This window comes from Equus asinus, chromosome 6 (assembly GCF_041296235.1).
Source record: "Equus asinus isolate D_3611 breed Donkey chromosome 6, EquAss-T2T_v2, whole genome shotgun sequence".
Classification (NCBI taxonomy): domain Eukaryota; kingdom Metazoa; phylum Chordata; class Mammalia; order Perissodactyla; family Equidae; genus Equus; species Equus asinus.
This window is the reverse complement of record NC_091795.1, coordinates 17,684,237-17,705,123: the sequence shown is the minus strand read 5'-3', so window position 1 is coordinate 17,705,123 and position 20,887 is coordinate 17,684,237. Positions and strand designations below refer to the sequence as shown.

Here is a 20,887-nt window from a genome sequence, read left to right as displayed (position 1 = left end):
CCCATTCCCGGTGACCTTGGAGCACGTTATCCTGCTCGTGGTGCCCTGGCTCTCCATCTGTGAAATGGGGATGACACAGCGCCCACACCCCAGGGCTGCTGTGAGGGTTCAATATGATGGTTCACGGAGAGCTCGGATGGTGCCGGGCATCAGCAGGCACATCCTCACACACCCACCCTCTGCAAAGCCCACTCAGGACTAGAACCTTGGCCAGCCCAGGCCTGGGCAGCGCCGCCCTGACCAGGTGGTGAAGGGAGTCTTAGGCTCGTCCCCTCCCTTCTCCGTAACTTTGTTTCTTCACAATGAGGGGAAGGTCTATTTCATTCAAAAGTCAGTGAACTAAAAACAGAGGGGAGGGCTCGGGCAGCCTTCTGCTCAGACCCTGTCAGTGGGCGGTGGGAGCTGTGAGCACAGGCGGGTTGACTGGGCGACTCACCGTAGCAAAGGCATTTTCAAGGTAATGCTCCTGGGTGAAGCTATTGTGCATGGAAATGGTGGCCAAACCTTCCAGGACGGCGGCGCTGAGGTAAAATACGGCAGCAATACAGTGGTAGGCTGCCTCCTGCAGGGTCAGAAAGGGCCGTCAGAGAGATGAGCAGTCCAGACATGGTAACGGGGCAGCTGCGGTCCCAGCAAGGCCTGTCCACCCTACCCGTGCCTGCCTAGCATGGTTCAGGTCCCTTGGTCACCTTCTGCTACTTCCCTTGACTCCTCCCACCCCATCCACCATCAGCATATCTCCCACCCCCTCCTCACAGAGGTCGTTGGTCCAGCTGAGTTTCATCTCGCTGGTTTGGGGGCAGAGTGAGGACTTCAGTGGAGAAGGGACTCTGCTCTCCCTTGAGGGGGGATCAAGTAGGGGGGCAGCTTGGGACTGAGTAGGCAGAAGTTGGTTCTGGACCTGAGAAGTGTCATCCATGGTCACGGTCCTGGTTCGGATGTGGCCTCGGTGACCAGTGCAGGGGAGAGAGGCCCAGGCCATTTCCATTGTTCTTTTTTGGGGGGGAGGGGCAGTGGGCTCCAGGTGTATTTACAAGCAAAAAAGCACTAGACTGGAGTTTGCGCAGCTGTAATTGGGAGGCGATTTCACAAGTCTAAGTGAGAGACCTTTTGAGAGTGAGAGGCCTGGCCAAATGGCCCCCCTCCCCTTTCAGGGGACGTAAGGGGTAGGGGTCCATGTGTAAGTATCACCCTCTTCAATGGGCCTTAAGGAAGAATTTATGCAGAACAGAGACCACAGGCCATCTCTCTCCCCCACCAAGTCCCTCTCTGGTGACCCAGCTTTAGAAGCTGTGACATGGAGCTGGGCAGTAAGCATGGCCTCACACCAGGCAGCCAAGGCCAGCCCCCAGGACCCTGCTCCCAGGAGACGGAAACCAGCACTCCTGGATGATGGGAGGTGCCAACAGGCCCCTGGCAGGTGCAGGCGGGATGGGAGGGGGGTTGGGCAGCTGGTTACATCAAGAAAAAGACAGTCACGCAGGAGGAAGCAGAGCAGACGGTGACAGTCAACCTCTGCCGTCACCTTCTCCTGACCTCCTGGCTGCAGGGAGCCCCGGGCTGCTGTGCACAGCTCGGAGCTGAAGGCCCGGCCAGCTCAGCCTTGGAACATGGGTGGGAGACGTCTACAGGGCAGCCTCAGCCAGTACTGGAAAAGCCAGCCTCCTAAGGAGAGGGTCCTATCCACCCCCCTCAAAAATCCAGGGCTGAGACTCACCAGGATGACCCAAGAAATCTCCTTGTAGTGGCTGCCAATTAGGTAGGAGGAGAACAGGACAGTGGTGCCTATGAAGCAGAATACAGACACGAACATCACCCAGCCCTGGGTCAGGGGGAGGGGCACCAGGGACGAGGCGATCAGGATCCACACGAGGCCCCCAAAGACCTGCAGAGGGAAGGAGGGCAGGGTGAGCATCGGGCCAGGAGAGTCCACGCCCAGGAAGGGCCAGACCCAGAGGTCAACATGAGACATGAGGGATAGAAGAACAGGAAGGAGGCAGAGAGCAGCGGGGGGCATTTCCTCACCAAGAATGACTCTTTCAGCCCCAAGGCTCTAGCGTGATCTCCAGTCTCAGTCTTGCCCAATCCTCTGCTTGTTTGCCCTTATTCACCATTTAAATACAATTTTAATTTTTTATTTAAAGATCATTTATATCACATTTATGTGGCAGGCACTGTCCTAAGCAGTTTACAAATATTATCTCAGTTAATCCCCACACAACCCTATGAGTAATTGGTCATATGGGGAAACTGAGGCACATAGAAGTTAAGTAATTCATCATCCCAAGAAAGGACTTACGCCATCCAGTATGATCATTAGAAGGGCTAATTCTGAGATTATATCTTTCCTAGTATTTTTTTTTTTTTTTGGAGGAAGATTAGCCTTGAGCTAACTGCTGCCAATTCTCCTCTTTTTCGCTGAGGAAGACTGGCCCTGAGCTCACATCCGTGCCCATCTTCCTCTACTTTATATGTGGGACACCTGCCACAGCATGGCTTGCCAAGCAGTGCCATGTCCGCACCCGGGATCCGAACCGGCAAACCCCGGGCCGCCGAAGCGGATCATGTGCACTTAACCGCTGCGCCACTGGGCCGGCCCCTCTTTCCTAGTGTTTTTGATATAAAAATATCCTTTCTTTTATGAAACAGTAGGGACTAGAAGATTATTTTGGTCTTTACTTGGAAAAATAAATTAGCCATAATATGTCACTACCATTTTAAAAAAAAATAATTGACCCCTTAGATCCCCAAGTCCAGCAAGTGCTATGAGTACTGGCGTCGAGGCTGGAGAGAGGACCCAGGTCAGAGAGGGCTCCTTGGGTGGCCGAGGATGGCATGAGAGAAGCACTCACCCATCGGTACCCAGAAGACAACCCAGTTGATGGTCACAGGGTCAGTGAGCCCCAGTCAGAGGAGCATAAGGACAGACGTGGGGGTCACAATACCCCTCAATGCCACAGTCCCGCTCCCCCTGTGGACAAAAACACCCAAGGCTGGGACTCTCTGTGCTTCTCTTCCCTTCTCCTTGTCCTTCTTCATCCCAATGACATCAGCTCAGCCTCATCCACCGTCCCCACTCGAATAAGGACTCTGCTGGGACACTGGGGGGATGGCTTTGCAGTCAGAGGCACCAAGGTGCTGTGACCCTTGGCACATTCTCCTGAGCATCTGGGGGCTGAGGACGGGCTGCTTCCAGTCCTACGGCCCCTGTGGTGTGAACTCAAGTGACCTCATCTCTCTGTCCCGCTGCCCACCTGCTGGGTAAGAGACACCACTGTCCTCACAGGGGTTCTCCGAGCCTCTTCGCTGAGAAGCATCAGGAGACAACCACATTTGGTAGAAAAATCAGCACAATGAAGCATCTGGAGTGATCAAAACCAAGTTGGGCTTAATGAATCAGATCTGGGCATCTCTGCCCAGAAGACTTCCTGTACTGATGAACCTGAGATGACCTGGAGGAGGGCACGTGACAGAGTGAGTGGGACACACTTTACAACATACAGTAATTGGAGCAAAATCAGTTAAACACAAACCCTCAGACTGCCATAGATAAGACGTGTGTGTCGATCTCATCCACATTTGCCTTTAAGATCAAACAGGTCACTTGGCCTTTCCCATCACGGGCACTGACACAGGGACATGAGCCGATGGCTGAGACGGACTTGGATTTAGGAGGCACGAGAGTGTGACATGGAGAAGAGGGAGGATCGGGCATGTCCATCCCATGGGCAGAGGCAAGGGCCTGGGACACACTTCTCCTAGGCGTCCTGTGCCTGGTCAACCGGTGACCATCCAAAGAGGACCAATCTAAGTCAGGTCCCCACTCACATGCTCTCAGGGAGCCCTGCACTGCCCCTTCTTCAGGGCTGACTCTTGGGTCAGGGAAGACCCGTCCAGCCGTGTGTCAGGGTCCGAGTTGGTTCCCTGGCCTTCAGGGCCTCCTGGGAGATGGGTGTGCCCAAACAAGAAGCTGATGGACCAAATCCCAGAGGAGCAGCTGACGCTGCACGTGGAGGGGAGAACCCTCCGTGATGGAATCCTACGGGGGACCCAGGGAGCCCAAGGTGCTTGTATGTGGCGAATGGACGGGGCACTGAGACACACTGAATGCCACATTGGGGAAGTGGTTCTCTTCGTCACTCTCTTCAGTTTTTCTGACTAAGGCAAGGAGAAGGGCTCAGGGGGCAGCCAGGGGTCTGGAGCTCCCCCAGAGCCAGAGCTCCGAGGACGGGCAGGCAGAGGTGACCTAGAGAAGGACATGGCTTTTATTCTTAAGGGAGTGATATAGTTATCCTGGAAAAATTAACTGTAAAATACATAGGAGGTAAATTAAGGCACAGGGGTACCCAGAAGTGGCCAAATCTGAGAAGGCGGCTCTCAGACCCTGGTCTCAGGCTCAGTGCCCTGGATCTCGTTCAGCTCGATTCCTCCCCATGTGGCTCGGTCAGGAATTAAAGGCAAGAAGAGTGAGGGGAAGTCAGAGCACAGTCCCCACGCTGAGTGCTCGTCACAGAGTCCTGAGTGAGCGCCAGCGAGACGGGGCCACAGGTCTGGGCTGAGCTCCCGCCCCCAGTGCACAGGGAAGCTTGGAGGTTACCCCGACTCTCCACCTGCTTTGGGTGTGCGCTTCCACCAGTGTGAGGAAGACTGTGTTCCAGCTCCCTAGGAATGCTCCTTGTCACATACACACACACTCACACGCACTCACACCCTTATGCAGATCCCTGGGATCTATGGTAAGAATTCCGTCCACAGGAGCAAAGCCCACCCTATGCTCCATCCCAGCCCTGCCCCCTGGGACCTCAGGACCCTGTCCCGCCTCTGGGTGCACCACCTTGCAAAGGGCCTTTAAAAATCATGCTGAGTTTTTCTTTATGTGCTTTCTCTGTAGCACTGAGTTTCATAGTAAGATGGCAGGGAGACGTTCTCTCTCTCTTTAGACAGCTTTAATGAGAGAGAACTCACACACTACACAGCTCACCCATTTAAAGTGACAACTCAGGATTTAGGATATTCACAGACATGTGCACCCATCATCTCCAGACCCAGGTTTAGCACATTTTCATTGCCTCAAAGAAACCCTGTGCCCTTTCACTACAGCTCCCTCCACCCCTCCCATCCCTAAGCGACCAATGATCCACTTCCTGTCTCTATGGATTCCCCTGTTCTGAACTTTCATGAGTTGAACAATAATAAGAGGTGGACTTTTGTGACGAGCTTCTCTCATTTGGCATAATGTCTTTCAAGGTGAGACATTCTCTCTCGAGGGGACTTTTACGAAATGTCTCCACCATCACAGCACAGCCCACCGGCCATTCTGACCCACCATGTGGGGCCACTGAGTGAATGTGGCTCAGCTCTCTGGAGCCTCCAACTGGGAAGAGCTGAGGAGCCTCTGGTGCCCAGGGACGTTCTCATAGGAAACATGCCACCAGGCCCCGTCTGTCCCAGAAACATATTCTTTTTTTTTTTTTAAGATTTCATTTTTCCTTTTTCTCCCAAAGCCCCATGGTACATAGTTGTGTATTTTTAGTTGCGGGTCCTTCTAGTTGTGGCATGTGGGATGAAGCCTCTGCATGGCTTGACAAGTGGTGCCATATTTGCGCCCAGGATTCAAACCGGCAACACCGTGGGCCGCTGAAGCAGAGCGTGCGAACTTAACCACTCGGCCATGGCGTCGGCCCCTGTCCCAGAAACATATTCTAGGTGAGGCAATGTCTTTACACAGAGGAAATCATTAAACTCTGGGGTTTTGCTCCCAGGAGATGGGCAGTGGGCCTGCCCTGTACCCCTCACAGCCCTGCCCAGCAGGTGCCCAGGGGACAAATGCAGGGCGACCTGCACAGGGGACCATCTGGGAGGAGCTGAGGTGGGTGCAGAACACCCCTGAGAGAGGACGGGTGGAGCAAGGAAAAGAGACGAGGCTGAGAACAGAGTCTCTTCCAGCTGGACGTCTGTGAGCAGCGCCCTGGACACAGACACGGCTGCTGTGAGAGCTCCAGTGCTGATGGGTCCCGGGGGCTCCCTGGGGAATTCGTGGTGACTGTCAGCCCCACCCTCTTTCTGTCCTTGGGGTCAAGGACTCTGTTGTGATTCATAAACAGCCACACGGGAGACAAAACCCTAGCCCCTTTCACACCAGTGTATGCTGAGAACAAATGTCTCAGAAGCCATAGTCTGGGCCAGGACATGGGCAGACTCAGGGTCCAGGTGGGAGACAGACCACAAGGAAGGGCCTGCAGGACAGGAAAGGGGTGCCTGCAAGGTGGGCTTCCGGGTGTAGGTGTTGGGTATGCCAGAACTGCAGGACAGAGAACTTAGCCCCACCATGCCATCTGCACCAAAGGAGCATCACAAATGGAGACCAGCGAGGACTGTGGGGCTGGTTCTGGAAAGAGTCCTAAGATGTAAAAGCTGGGTGGTTTCTTCCCGCCAGGGCCCTCAGTCCAACCGTCCCTGACTTATCACCAACCAGCCGCAGGGCGGGATGGAGGCTGGGGAGGTGGGGCACCATTTTGTGCCAGAGAATGTCTCCTCCCTGAACTAGTGCCCTCCCAGATGGTGATGCACTGACACCGATGACAAATTAGATTAAAGGTTTGATCCCAGGCCCACTGGGAACTGGTTTCTTCACCTTCAGGCAGATGCAGCAATTTGCTTGGCTCTCAGAATTCAGAGCTTTCCCCCGACCAGGCCTGGCACCAGGCTGGCAGGGCAGTGCTGTGAGAGGCTCAGAAGTCCCCACCCCCAAGGCAGAAGGCAGGACAGGACTGCCACGGTCCCCTCTTCCCTTTGGCCACCCCATCAGCTGGGCCAGGGGCAGCTCCGAGCAAAGGAGCCACTGGAAAGCCCTACAGAGGGTGGTGTCTGTGCAGTACTTGGGGACCCCAGGGACAAGTCATGTGTGCCCTCCACAGCCCCACCCCACCCCCTAATCTCACTCTCTACCTGACTCTCACACCCTGCCCGGGAAGGGTTTCTCTTCTTTTATTTATCTTTTTAATTTATATTTTATTTATCCTCACTTCATTGATGCAGAAACTGAGGCACAGAGGCCCACTAACACTCCCACAGCTGCTGAGGGCCAGCTCTGACAGGCTGGCTGTGGAGCCAGGTCAGGACGTTCCTGTATGTGGCAGTCACCCAAGGCCACCCACAGGCAGTTCACCATGAAATCTCCCCTGTGTAGGGCCGGCCCTGGAAATGGCCATGAGAACAGTAACACGGCAGGAGAGGAGACTGCCCAGTAGCCTTCGTCCTGCTCCCAGGCGCCCTGGGTCTAGAGGAGACGAGAACCCAAAGGAGGTGGTGATGGGAGGCAGCCTCCCCTCCCCCACCCTCCACTGGCTAACAGGCTCTGTCCCTTCAGAGGAAAGAACACCAAGGTGTGTGATTAAGACCAAAAACAAGCAAAAGACCCGAACCCTGAAGGACATCACTCCCTCTTCGGCAGGCACAGGCCTGCGGTCCTCATCCCCGGGTCCATCAACACGACCTTTGTCACCCCACCCCCACGCCCATTACCAGGGTCGAGATATGGCTTTCATCTCCTGTCCTTCCTCCTTTGCTCTTTTCCTGGAGTGTGCCCCCCAAAGCCTGTGCCCTGGGCTCTCTAAGGGCCTCCTTCAAAGATGGATCCAGGAGTCTTAGGGTCCTCCCCCTCCTCCTCCTCTTCCTGCCCCCTCCCCTCCAGCCCAACTGCCTTCTAACAGGAGGGGGGCTGGGGTGCAATTGCAGGTCAGCTGAGAGGGGCTGGGTGGCCCTGGGCCTTCCTCTTCCCACTGCCTGTGCAGATCAAGGTGTGATGGCGGGTGACAAGGCTTTTCTTCTCGTTCCTGCATATTTTCTCAGGCCCGAGGGCCTTGGTGCCACAAAATGATTCACCACAGGGGTAGTTGTGCCCCAGTGTGGGCAGAACAGCAGCTATTGATGTGCTGGGAGTGCTAGAGAGCCTGGAGCAGAGAATCAGGGCCACTCCATCCCCCTGGGGCCCAGCAGGAGCCAACCAGGAACCAAACCTTCCACCAGAATGCAGAGGGCAAGTCAGGGCCCAGGACACAGAGAATCCAGGGAGCTGCTCCTGCTCCCAGGACAGTCTGCAACCTGTGAGGAGTCGGCCACACTTCCCCATGGCAGCAGTGCTCCAGGGACCAGGGGCCCCACCCACTGTCCTCATCCATCAGGACCCGAGGAGGACACCTGCTGGGCCATCTCATAGGGCCTGCCCTTGGTGGCCTTTTGTCCCAAACACTATTTCCAGGGACTAAGATTTGAGAGGCCAGGAGGGAGCCCCAAACAGAGAGATTACCCGACCTGCATCAGGTCAGATCAAGGAGTGACTTACGGAAAGGTTAAGAGCAATCTTCCTCATTGGAGCTTGGTTGTGATGACACACACATGACCCTCCCAGAGCTGAGCCCACCATCACACTTAGCAGTTTCCAGAGAACAACTCAGACTCACTGACTGCTGATCAAAGCAGGCCTCTGGTTCTGGAAAAATCGGAAAAGTCACTTCTCAACTCCCAGAACAAACCCCTGAGAGACCTCTGCCTGTAATTCCCCCCCTTAAAGAGGAGGAAGGAGAAAACCCGGGCAGTGTCCTCACCCCTTCTAAACAGCCACAGAGAGGGGCTCACAGCACAGGAAGATGACACAGGGCCAGGGGTCAGTGGGCACAGCCAGGGAAGGCCAGCCTCAGCCACTGTGTGCACTGGCCAGCAGGGCCACCCCCACCCTCTGGGGACTGTAGGAGGGTCCCTGGCTGGGGCAGCACAGAGAGGGTGCCTGCCCTGAACCCCGGCCCTGCCCCAGCCTCTCGCTGAGAACTGTCCCCACTGTCCTCTCCCCCATAACAATGTCGAGGCAGTGGGCTGGCCTACCGATATCCACTCCAAACCTCGCCGGATCCATGGGGGCTGGTCAGTGACTATCAAAAGCAGCTTCCTGGACCCACTCTGGACCTAGTGACTCAGAACCCCCAGGGTGTGTATTTGACAAGCAGGCCCAGGGCCATGTGAGCTCCCCAGTGACTCTGAGCTGTCCCTTCACTCCCTGGGGGGAGAGCAGGGGACAGGCCTTGCCCAGGGCTCCCAGGTGGGCAGGGTCCCCTATTCATGATCCCTCCTGCTGTGGGCAGTTCATCCCTGGTGTCTGGGTGAATGCAGAAACCTGGACGTGACCTGCTGTCACTGCAAGAAGTCCCACCCTGGAGACCGGGGCACCTGGGCAGCTGCCGCCCCTCTCGGAGCCTGAGTTTCCTCCCAGCAAGTCAGGTTTCTGCTTCTACGTCTCTCATCCCAGGAGTCCTCATGGGGCCTTCTCCGTGGAGCCAGAATGTGGGCCACCCACCAGAAAGCTGCTCTGTCACCCTGCCCGCCACCCCAGTGCCCCATCCTGGTTCTGGGGTCTGAGAATCCCAGACAGGTGAAAATGTAGGGCAGGTCCCAGGACCTGTTCGGTCACTCTCAAATGACAGAAAGTCCCTGGTTACTTTGGGTCACAGAAACAGGCTCATGTTAGTAACTACTGTGTCCACTTCACTATAAGAATGGAAACCGCAAACCAGCTCCAGGTGGCTCCCCCACTCCACCCCACCCCAAAAAGTGCACCCTACAAGTGCTGCCTCCCACCAGGTGACCCTAATCGTCTGAGTCCTCAAGCTCCTGAGGGGCGTGCAAGGAGGGGGCGCCCGCCCTGGAAAGGGTGTGGCACTCCAGCAGGCTCTGTCCAAAGAAAAGTTCTCTCCATTCCAGCCATTCTTTCAGGGGCTGGGGGGAGGGAGCTGGGTTAGTGACTTCACTGCCCCCTCCCAGGCATTTCCTTCCCAGATTCTGAAAGTGGGGGGCAGGGGGTACCTCCTGGCACTTTGTGAGAGAAGTTTCCTCTTGGGGCCTGGCCTGAGCTGAGACAAACAGCGTCCTAGGTTAACATCCTGTGCTGTGAATGGGGGCCCAGGGTCAGGACGCCTCTGGTTTAGAAGGGAGGAGGAGGAGGAAGAAACAGAGACTGTGGTTCCAAAAGGAATGTCCCCCTTGGGTGGGGACAGGGGAACAGGCCAGAAGCAGAGCCCTGGGTGCAGCTGTTGGGGAGGGGAGACCCTGGACATTCCACCAGGCCTGTGTGGGGTGCACTGGGACCCACCGCCTGCAACAGCAGCGTGGCCTGTGGGCTCCAGGGGCTCAGAGAGCCAGGGTCACAGGCCTGGCTGGGCTGCCTTCCACCTCCCGTGAGGACCCTGAGCTTTCAGAGGGCAGGGGCTCTGGGCTGGGGTGCTGGGCAGGGTAAGGTTGCCAGGCCCCACCCTGAGCCATCGCCCTTCCTGCTCTGGTGGGCAGTGTCCCTGCCTTGGGAGAGAACGGGAGCCCCACCCTGTTGGTCCTGGAGGCCAAGGGTTTCACATCTGCTCCTCCCAAGCTATTGGGAGCTCAGGCATGGAAATAGGAACTCTGAGTAATCAACTCGCTGGATGACAGATTTAAAACTAATCAAGCATTTCACACCCATTAGATTAGCAGAAAATTACAAAGTCCGATGCTACCAAGTGTGGCCAGGATGAGGAACAACGGGGACTTTCATCTGCTGCTGGTGGGAGTCGGGAAGGTCCAGGGTTAGCCTGAAAGCTTATAAAATTTGGGACCTTCTTTATAAAAGAATAAAAAAAATGAGTCTGAGTCTTGGAAGGGGCCTGAGCAAGTGGCGGTTCTGAGCCTAATTAAGCTTCATAAGCTTCCCAGTGACTCCACTCCCGGGCTGTGTGAATTGGAATAACCCTTTTGGACAGCAATGTGGTAACTCTGGGAAGATGAAGATGTGGGTTCCCTGTGACCCAGCGAGTCCAATCCTCTGTGTGTCCCCCAAGAAATTCCCAACATGTAACCACAGAGGCAAATACAAGAATGTTCTTTGGCAATGCCGTCTGCAACAGCAAAAAGTCACAATTGGAAATAGGCAAATTGACCATCGACAGAAGAATGGACAAACAGCATCAACGTGTATAAACCTCAACACCGTTGCATGGAAAGCACACTGCAGAAGGACATGACAGGACGACACTACTTCCATGAAGTGTAAAAACACAGCAAACAGCGCCCCGTGGAGCTCACAGGCAGTCAAGGCGCAGGGAAGGGCTGACCCTCCTGGACGTCAGGACCACCGCGTCCAGCCCAGGGCTCCTGAGGATGGAGGGAGGGGAGTAAGACAGTGGCACATCCAGGGGCTTAGAAGCCTCCTGAAAAGCTTATTTCCTTCATACTGAAAGTCAATAAGGCAAAATATTAAGATTTGACAAAGCTGAGTGATAATAATGTGAGTGTCTATTAAAGTATTATATATACTTTTCTGTAATATTTGAAATGTTTCTTAATTTTTGTTTTCTTAAAAATTGAAGGGAAGTTCGCATAACATCAAACTAACCATTTTAAACTGCCCAGTTCAATGGAATTGAATACACTCACAATGCTGTGCAGCCGCCACCTCTATCTAATCCCAAACATTTCCATCCCCCAAAAGGAAACCTCGCACCCATTATGCAGTTGCTCCCCAATCCCCTCCTCCCAGCCCCTGGCAAACCACCAGTTTGTGCTCTGTCTATGGATTTGCCCATTCTGGGTATTTTATATGAAGATAATCACACAATATGTGACCCTCGTGTCTGGCTCTGTTTACTCAGCACAGTGTTTCCAACTGTGTGGAATGTCTCAGTGCTTCCTCCCTTTCTAGGGCTGCATAATATTCCACTGTGTGAATATGTCACAGTTTGTCCTTTCATCCATTGACGGGACATTTTGGCTGTTTCCACCTGCTGGTTACTGTGAATAGAGCTGCTATGAACACGCATGTCCATGTGCCTATTCAGGTCCCTGCTTTCAATTCTTCTGGTTATAAACCTAGGCGTGGAATTGCTGGGTCACATGAGATTGTTTTGAGGAGCCACCAAACTGATTTCAACAGCAGATGAACCATTTCACATTCCCACCAGCAATGAGTGAGGGCTCTAATTCCTCCACATCCTGGCTCACACTTGCTATTTTCCAGTTTTTTGGCAACAGTCATCCTAATTTCATGTGAAATGATACCTCACTGTGGTTGTGATTTCATTTTCCTAATGACTAATAATGTTGAGCATCTTTTCATTTGCTCACTGGGATCCATATATCTTCTTTGGAGAAATGTCTATTCAAGTCCTTTGCCCATTTTCTAACTGGCTTGTTTATCTTTTTGTTGTTGCCTTGTAATTGTCCATAATTTAAAAACTCTCCCAGGGCGGCCAGCACCTCCTTGGGCCCTTTCATTCTCTGCTCTTTCATACACCCAAGCACATCCAACTTCGTATGTACAAAGTGTGCAGAGGAAACTTAAAGGACTGGTGTCTGCCTTCTTCCTGTTCTCCCTGCTCCCTGGGAGCCACCCCCAATCTAGAGAGGAAGAGAGAGATTCCAAGGTGTTAAATGAGTCATAGAGCATCTCTCAGGAAGCAGGGGGAGGTGTTGGCATTGGGGGAACAAGAGCTGAGGGGGAGGAGTAAAACAACTTCCAAGACAGCTGAGCAGGAAGAGGTCTGGGCAAGGGAGAATTATTTCCTCTAGAAGCCACTACTATCGCAGGTCACAAAACCGCCCTGGAGGAGAAAGTTTCCACTAACCCAGGGCTCTGAGATTTCCTACCCCCTGCTCTCTCCTTTCACTTGGTAAAGGGGAATCCTCCTGTCACCTCCCCCACTGATGGCCCTGCCTGGCTGGGCTGTTTCTACCCCAAGGGGCACTCCTTCCCTGGCTGGGACACCAAGAGGAGGCAGTGGGCACTGGGCTGTGCCTTCTGTGAAGCCAGGTCCCCTACACCCGCCATCTCCTGCTGCCACCTGAGCCAGCTCTTGTGAAGGCAAGAGAAGGAGGTGTGCCAGAGTCTTCTGCATGAAGCCCAGCTAACACCTTCTCATGATTCTTGTCACAGTGCTCCCCAAACAGCTGCAAAGGCAGAGGAGGCCCCTCATTAGGACACCTGAAGAGACACTAGGAGGACCTTTTGTTGCTTAAAAATCCCTCTGCCCATCACACCTCACCATCAGCCACCATCTCTTTTGGTCATGAATCTGCCTTTGTAAACACAGTGGCCTCTGAAGGAACCACCACCACTCATCCCGGGTCCTGGGCGCTGTGCGCTCATCTTCAGAAGTTCAGCTTCGGGGAAACACAGGCCAAGCGCTGAATAGACACATCCAGAGGAGCCACTTGGGGAAAGGATGTTCCAGTGGGTATAAGCCCCTCCCCACTCTGGGCCTCGGTGTCCCTATCTATAAATGGTGGGGCTGGGCACAGTGGTGTCCAGGGTTTCTTCCAGATGTCACTTCCTTGACCCTGGGCGGCCCCAAGACTTGATGTCACTCTGGATACACACAGGTGTGAGCTCAACTCAACCCTCACAAATGCAGTGATACAGGGCCAACAGCTGACCTCGGTCCCCTTAGCCCTTTCCACAAACCCTCCATGGATGACAGAACCTGCTCCCTGTGCTGGTCACACCCTCCCGCCTCCAAAGAGACAAGAAGAAGATGGGGTCCTGTTTTTAAACAGTCAGGTTTGGACAAACTCTTTTCCAACCAACTCTTCTGCTGCGGGGGTGCCAGGAACAGAGTTTCCGTGGCTGCATGGCTGGGCACCCACAGAATACACAGAGCAGCCCCTCCCAGGTAAGGGCCTGTGGCCCCAGGGGGGTTTAAGCTGGAGGCTGTCTGAAGCCTGGTGACACAGTGAGCACTTTACCAGGAGCCCAGGGTAGGAAGCGCTTTCCCACAGCCACCTGCACTGCTGTGGGGCTCCAGCCTCAGGAGGGACTAACACAGGTAGGGAGGCCTTCCTACTGCTCAAGGTCAACCAAGGCAGGGACCTATCTCGCCAGCCCTCTCCCCTCACCACTCACCCGACTCCACACACAGGACAGAATGACTGTGTCAGAGCAAATGGTGGCCTGTTTTATTATTTCCAGGTCAAAGGTGTCACAAATACGTTCTCTCTCCAGATACTTCCAAAGGCCAGAAGAGAATCATCCAGATTCAGCTCCTCCTACGACACCAACCCAATCTCCAAACGTCGGTTGGTGACGCTCCAGTTTCTTTTGCTGATTTTTGTAAGCCAAATCCTAACCCTGGACAAAACTGGGCACCTCTACAAGGATGTCGCTCTCGCATAAGGGCTTCGTCTGCGCTGCCCATAGGAAGAGGGTCGGAGCGCTGATGCGGAACCAGCGCGCAGCGAAGGACCCTGGCCTGCTCCCAATGTCTGACCTATTTGCGAATCTGGTTTTTCCACCGAAGTCCTGGAGACTGTTTCCCCCATTGTCGTTGGTCTAGAAAGGGCCAAACGACTGGGGTGGAGGAGGCTTTCCTCACCCTGGGCCCCCCTAACCCGGTGACCCCCTAGCCCCATGATAACCCGATGATCCCCCTAACCCGCGCAACTTGTGGGTGTGTTCTGGACGCTGTGCGGAGCCCCTGCGATGGCGCGCGGCACAGCCCATGCTGCCCCCTCGCCGGCTAGGGCCCGCCAGCCACTCACAGACTCGAAGATGAAGAGCAAGTCGGGGAAGGCAGCGGAGATTTCGATGTAGATGCGCATGAGGTTGTCATCCGACTCCTCTGTGGGGGCCATTGCGGCATGCTGGCGTGGACTCAGGACAGGACGCGCGGCTCAGGCTCCGCGCTGACCGCTCCCTTGGTCTCGGAGCCCAGTGGCCCCGGCGCCCTCGCAGGCGGGTTGAGAACAAAGGCGCCTAGGACCCGGGAGGGAGGAGTCCGGACCGCCGCCCGCCCCGCCCCGTCCCGTCCAACCTAGCCCTGCGCGCCCCAAGGGATCTGGCAACAGTCCCTCAGGCTCCGCCCTGAACCACCCGAGGGCTCACAGCGGGCTTGCAGAGCTGAGGGCCAAGGCCTCACTCTTGCATCCCACCTCCGGGTGCCATCTCCACTTCGCAGGCTTTGCCCTCTTCGCAGGTGATCACTCTCTCTTGAGAATGATAACTATCAATAACTAGACTCCCCAAACTCCCCAACGTGGCAACCCTCGGGACACCATTGCTTTAACTGCTCCAAAGTTGGATCTCCTTCATCTTTCCATTTGGTCCAGATGCAGCTTGGGGTCTCCAGGAGTAGTGTTAAGACGAGCTCTGGACACCCACCCCTTCTGCTTGCGCCTTGGGAGCCCTGCACCCGCAGTTGGCTTCACTCGGTGCTGGAGCTTCAGTCTGTCCGTCTGAGGGGAGGAGGCTGCTCTCAGCCCTGCCAGCCCCGGAGGAGGGCGGTGGAGGCGGCGCTGGGGCCGATCTGCATTGAATCCAAGGGACAGGAAGGGCAGCCTCGAGCAGATCCGTGCCCTTCTCTCTGAGGGGGCGGCCCTGCGCCCCTGTGGTGGGAGGACTCTTCCTCCCCAAGTCCTTGCACTACCCTCTGCTGCTGTTTTTTTGTTTTCTGGACCACAATTTCTTTATTATTTTTTTACTTTATTTTTTAAACAAGTATCAGACTCCAGGAGTTTGCCTGTTTATTTTAGTTTTTCTCCTACAGTCCTAAAGCTGAAAATCTGCCCGCAGTCCAGGGCAGCCCCAGCTCAGACTCCCCAGCACTTCTGAGGCTGCACCCACAGCCCCAGCAGGCACCGCCCCCTCTCCCCTGTGGGACCTTCACCCCTTCCCTCTACACAGCTCTTTCCTTCCCAGTCCTTGTGGAAAGAAGTAAATCCCTGGACACGTTTTCCAAAAAAAACCCCAAAACCCATGCCCATCAACTGTCCATTCTGACCACTTACGGAGAGGGACCAGGAATTTAAAACCAGAAAATCCCACTGCGCCTCTGTGAGCCTCTTCAGGGCTGCAGGTGTGGTGGCTGGAGACCCAGGGTGCCATTGTGCCAGGGCCCATTGGCCCCACCAGCTCCCCAGGGCAGGACCTGATGCCTGGATGAGACTTCCTGGGCACAAAGGGCTGTGAGATTGTCAGGGGCCCTCCCCACAGCTCCTCATCCTCTGAGGGCATCATACACCATGACAGCAGAGCCTGCTGGCCCTGGGAGGACATCTTCCTCTCAAGGAGACTGGTGGGGACAAGCCACAAGCTGCCCTCAAGCAAATCTATCCAAAGCCGTTTGGCAATTTCTCTGTCAGTGCTCATTAATTAAACACACAAAGGTCTTCCCAACTCTTAATAACCTCTTTGCAGGCCTTGAAGTTTTTTGTTTGTTTTTTGGTTGAGTTTTCTGCTGGCTATTTCAAACCTTTGCTGCTAAATTCCTCAGCCTTGGGCTTGTGACTTTGGGGAGAAGGCGCAGCTCCCTGGTGCAACCCAGTGAGGCTGATGGGCTCCAGCCTCCTTTGATGAGGCTCAAGAGCCACAAAGGATTTAGGAAGGGCCCTTTCTCTGTGACCCTCATCTCACCTGCCATCTTTGCTTGATGGTCCTCTTCCTGACCACACTCTGCCCTCTGCAGGGCAGCCCCCACCCTGTCCCCATCTTCCTGTCTCCTTCCTGCCGTATCATGTCCTCAGTGCCCAACCAAGACCCCAGCCCATGCACGGTGCTCAGTAAGTACCCATCCTCTGCCAGGATGGACCCAGCCTTGTTGGTGCTTGACCGCCCAAGGAGGAAGCACAATGACTCTGTTTGAACGTAGAGTATGGTCAGTAGAGACGGTCTGTCTGCAGGTCACAGAGCTGCCCCAGGGTGCTCTGGGCCACGAGCCGATGATGTATGGGGTTCATGTCCATAAGACAGGACCACACTGTGGTTTCCAGCAGGACATGAGAAAACACCCTCAGCTCATAATGACTCACTGCAGGGTCCTCGGTCCTCCCAGCAGCATAGTGGGTGTGAACGTGGGGTCAGTCTGGGAGGAACTGGGGCTTTTGTCAAAATAAGAACATGGCCTGGGGTGGGTTTCTACAAGTAGGACCTAGAAAGTGATGATTACTTTGCCAGCCCGAGGGTGGAAGAGATCACCTCCAGCTGGTGTGTGTTGGGGAGGAAATTGAGGGTGGGAGAAGGGACTAGGGGACAGGGACGTGTTCAAGGAAAGAGTCATGGGGCAGGACTTGCCAGGAAATCATAGTAGGTGGGATTTACTTTTGGGGTCTGTGGAATGATCCTCATTTTACTGAAGTGATGAAGGCTCAGAAAGGTTAAGTCGCTGCCCAAGGTCACACAGCAGGTGAGTGGTGGAGCTCAGCCTTGAACCTGAGTGACACTGCGCCTCCATAGCTGCAAGCCCCTGATCAAGACCATACTTAATGGATGGATGGATGGAGGAGGAAGTCGTGGTGTATATAGACAATGGAATATTATTCAGCCATAGAAAACGAGGAAATCCTACCATTTGTGACAGCATGGATGTACTTTGAAGGCATCACGCTGAGTGAAATAAGTCAGGCAGAGAAAGAAAAATACTGTGTGATCTCACTTATATGAGGAACCTAAAAAAACAAAAAACAACAAAATCCCCACTAAACTCATATAGAAAAAGAGATCAGACTTGTGGCTACCAGAGATGGGGGCTGGGGGAGGGGAACTGGAGGAAGGTGCTCAAAAGGTACAAACTTCCAGTTATAAGATGAATAAGTACCAGGGACATAGTGTCCAGCACGGTGACTTCAGCAAACACAGCTGTGTGAGATGCAGGAAAGTTGTCAAGAGAGTAGAGCCTAAGAGTTCCCACCACAAGGAGAAATATTTTTTCTTTTTTTTTTCGTATCTAAATGAGATGATGGACGTTAAGTAACCTATTGTGGTAATCACTTCACATTTATATGTAAATCAAACCATCATGCTGTACCCCTGAGACTTATACAGTGATGTATGTCCATTATTTCTCAGTAAAACTGGAAAAAAAATCAAACAATACAGAAAGGAAAAAAAAAGAATTATACTTAAGATGGACAATTGCCAGTCAAATGCCATGTTCCATGCAGACCATCGGCAGCCACCAAAGCCAGTCTTCGTGCTCATCTCAAACGTGGCGCTGGGCACTGGCTCCCTGAGGCATCTCTGCCCGGCTCACAGGGCTCTGGACCTTTCCTCCCTGACTGGGAAGACAAGGTCGGAGGTCATCACCCTCATTATGGATGGGGAGGCTGGATAAAGGCTGAGTTCAGAGAGTTGCCCTGGGCCAGCACTGACCCCAAGGGATTGTGTCTGTTTCACAGTCACCCACAGCCCTGGATTCCCACTCCTGGCAGAAGCAACAAGGGCACCTGCTGGCCCGATGGACTAATGGAGTCCCAGCTGCCCTGACCCCAGGAGGGCAGAGGAGAGACAGCACTGCTGAGGGCCTACTAAGTGCCCGGCCCCTCCATAGGCACTTTGCCCACATGACCTCATTAATCCCATGGAGCCTTTCTGACAGCTGTCACCCCATCCTGCAGGCTCATATGGGGAGGGAACGTGTCCAGGCCACAGGGAGGACACCCGGCCTGCTTGACTTCAGAAAGCTGACTGTCCCCACTGCCTCCATGCCTACTGCATACAATCCACACACTTGAAAACCAGGTGGTGACTAGTTACTCACCAGAGAGCTGCCCTGTGATGGGCCAGTAGGGCACTTGTGCCCTGCAGCCTCTAGTAACAATGAGCCACCACATGTGATCTTTCTCACTTGTCCCCATCCTCTTCCAGGTTCGTGTCTCCTAGTTCCAGGGAGATTGGCACTGTCCCACCGCCTGAGAGAGTCGTCACCAAGCTCCAAATTCCGAGCACCCAGCAGGGGCTGGCGTTGTCTGGTGTCTCAGGGACAGGAACGGAGGGTGGAGGGTCTGCGAGTAGGGAAGACAGAGTCCCTGCTCCTTAGGTGAGTTCCCTCCCAAAGGAACAGCACATTCAGAGTCAATAGACCCCTGGGCTGGGCCTGCACTGGGTGCTTTCCCCATCTCTGCAGACCAGACACTGAGAGGAGGCACACGGGCCAGTCATTATACAATCAGGCTGGGGTGGGGACAGGGCCCATTTCTGAGCGCATCTTGGGTGCACTGAAGATGCAGCAGTAATAGAGGCCCTGCCCTCAGTGCCCCGTCAGCACCAGGTCAGTGAGTGCCGGGCAGTGGGAGCAGGGCGGACGTGCTCCCTGCCTTTCTGAAGCTTCTCATGGGGGTGGGAGATGGGCACCATTCACACACCTGCATCATAAATGTGTAACGAGGTTGCTGCTGGAAGGGAGCCCCAAGAGCATCCACCAGCACAACCGGGCTTGGCCTGGGGGTTGGGGAGCTTGTGGGAGGAAGGGGCGCTTGAGTGAGTGAGCGGTGGTTAACTAGGGGGAGGGGGAGAGCTTCCCTACAGAGGAACAGCCTGTGCCAGGCCCCAGGCCATCTCCTGGAGGAGCATCAGGCACTGCTCTCCACACTGCAGGGCTGCAAGGATAAATAAGGAAATCCAACATAAGAGTCGAGGGCACTCAGGGAGGGGCAGGAGGTAGAGCGTGGACAGCCACGGGGGTCCAGGGCAGAAGGAAGCAGGCACAGGCAGCGAGTTCTGGAAGAAGAGACAGGACTGATGCCCACAGGGCAGTGTGAGGAGGGCCTGTGCAGAGCAGAGGGAGGAGGGATGTGCCAGGCCAGGGAGCAGCATGGGTGAGTCCCAGAGGCCAGAGAGCCTTTGATCTCCGTGGGGAGCAGGGTGGCTCCTGGGGCAGAGCTGGAAAGGCCAAGGGCAGGCTGGGCTAAGGAGAAAGAGGCAAAATTCAAAGAACATAAGGCATCCATCAAGCTCAGTCATGTCCCCTGTTTGGCCCTGAGAGTGACAGGGCTCATTCTCTCTGCCCAGAGAGGGGCCAGACCCTGCACCTCTGCGTGAGAGCTCACGACCTGCTTAGTAAGTTTCACTGGGGATTTGGCCCAAGTTGCCTAAAACATCAGAGGCCCAGGGGCTGGCCCCGTGGCCGAGCGGTTAAGTTCGCGCGCTCCGCTGCAGGCGGCCCAGTGTTTCGTTGGTTCGAATCCTGGGCGCGGACATGGGACTGCTCATCAAACCACGCTGAGGCAGCGTCCCACATGCCACAACTAGAAGGACCCACAACGAAGAATATACAGCTGTGTACCGGGGGGCTTTGGGGAGAAAAAGGAAAAAATAAAATCTTTAAAAAAAAAAAAAAGAAAAAAACTGAAAGTTAATGGCAGTACATTTTTAAAAAAAAAAAAAACATCAGAGGCCCAGAGCAGGCCTGGGCCAGGGGGTCCTGGGAATGCAGCCTCAGCAGGTTGGGGCTGGGCCGCCTGTTCCCCAGTTCAGCACTTCCCTCCCAGTTTTCACCTACAGCCCCTGCAGAGCACCTTTGCCACACAGCGAGCTTCTTAGATGGGGAAGCAGTTGCTGAGGGAAGATCAGAATCTAGCATATGGCTCCTGGAACAGCCCTGGGCCCACCTTTCACTCTCACACTCATCCTTCTACCTGGGCTTCCTCCAAAGGCCTCCCCATGGGGACTGACCCTTCATGATGACCAGGAGCCCACCTTCTAGAGAAGCCACCTGAGAGAGTGAGGGAACATTTACCCTCCCACCTACCACACCAGTGGGCCCTGTCTGGTTCCCTATTCTTAGCATTTCTATTTTCTATTGGAGAAGACATGCTTACACTTAGCAAACACAGCAAAGGAAATTGTACTAATGTCCCCTGATTCTTCCAAAGCAAGGCAACCGTTTTCATCTCTGTCTATTACCTATTAGAACTCATGGAGAGGAGACTGGTTACCTCTCTGAGCTCCTATTTCCACGCAGAATGAATGACTTGTCCATTCATTCAGCCTCAAGATTTGTCCAGTCATTCAGGCATCCAAGCTGTCTGAGCACAGGTGGCAAGGCCAGAAAGGGAGGTACCTCTGGGAGCCTCGGTGGTGAAAGTGAGGCCACTGTTCCTGCAA

General features: G+C 54.5%; 1 protein-coding gene and 1 pseudogene across 2 annotated transcripts in view; one reads left to right on the top strand and one right to left on the bottom strand.

Moving 5' to 3' along the window:
• Positions 1–20,887, bottom strand: part of LOC106838524 (myelin and lymphocyte protein-like) — a 106,125-nt gene that overhangs the window by 4,324 nt on the left and 80,914 nt on the right. Inside the window, exons 1-3 of one of the 2 annotated variants that reach the window (XM_014852695.3) lie at positions 14,551–14,824; positions 1,718–1,885; positions 437–562 (exon numbers count right to left, since the gene is read on the bottom strand). In XM_014852695.3, coding sequence (XP_014708181.1) covers positions 437–562; positions 1,718–1,885; positions 14,551–14,643 — 387 coding nt within the window. In that variant the 5' untranslated portion in view covers positions 14,644–14,824. Of the gene's footprint in view, positions 1–436; positions 563–1,717; positions 1,886–14,550; positions 14,825–20,887 lie in introns of those variants that run through there. The other variant, XM_044772888.2, reaches the window with a different exon arrangement.
• The window catches only part of LOC123286709 (small ribosomal subunit protein uS5m-like), a 363,347-nt pseudogene that overhangs the window by 313,580 nt on the left and 28,880 nt on the right, over positions 1–20,887 (top strand).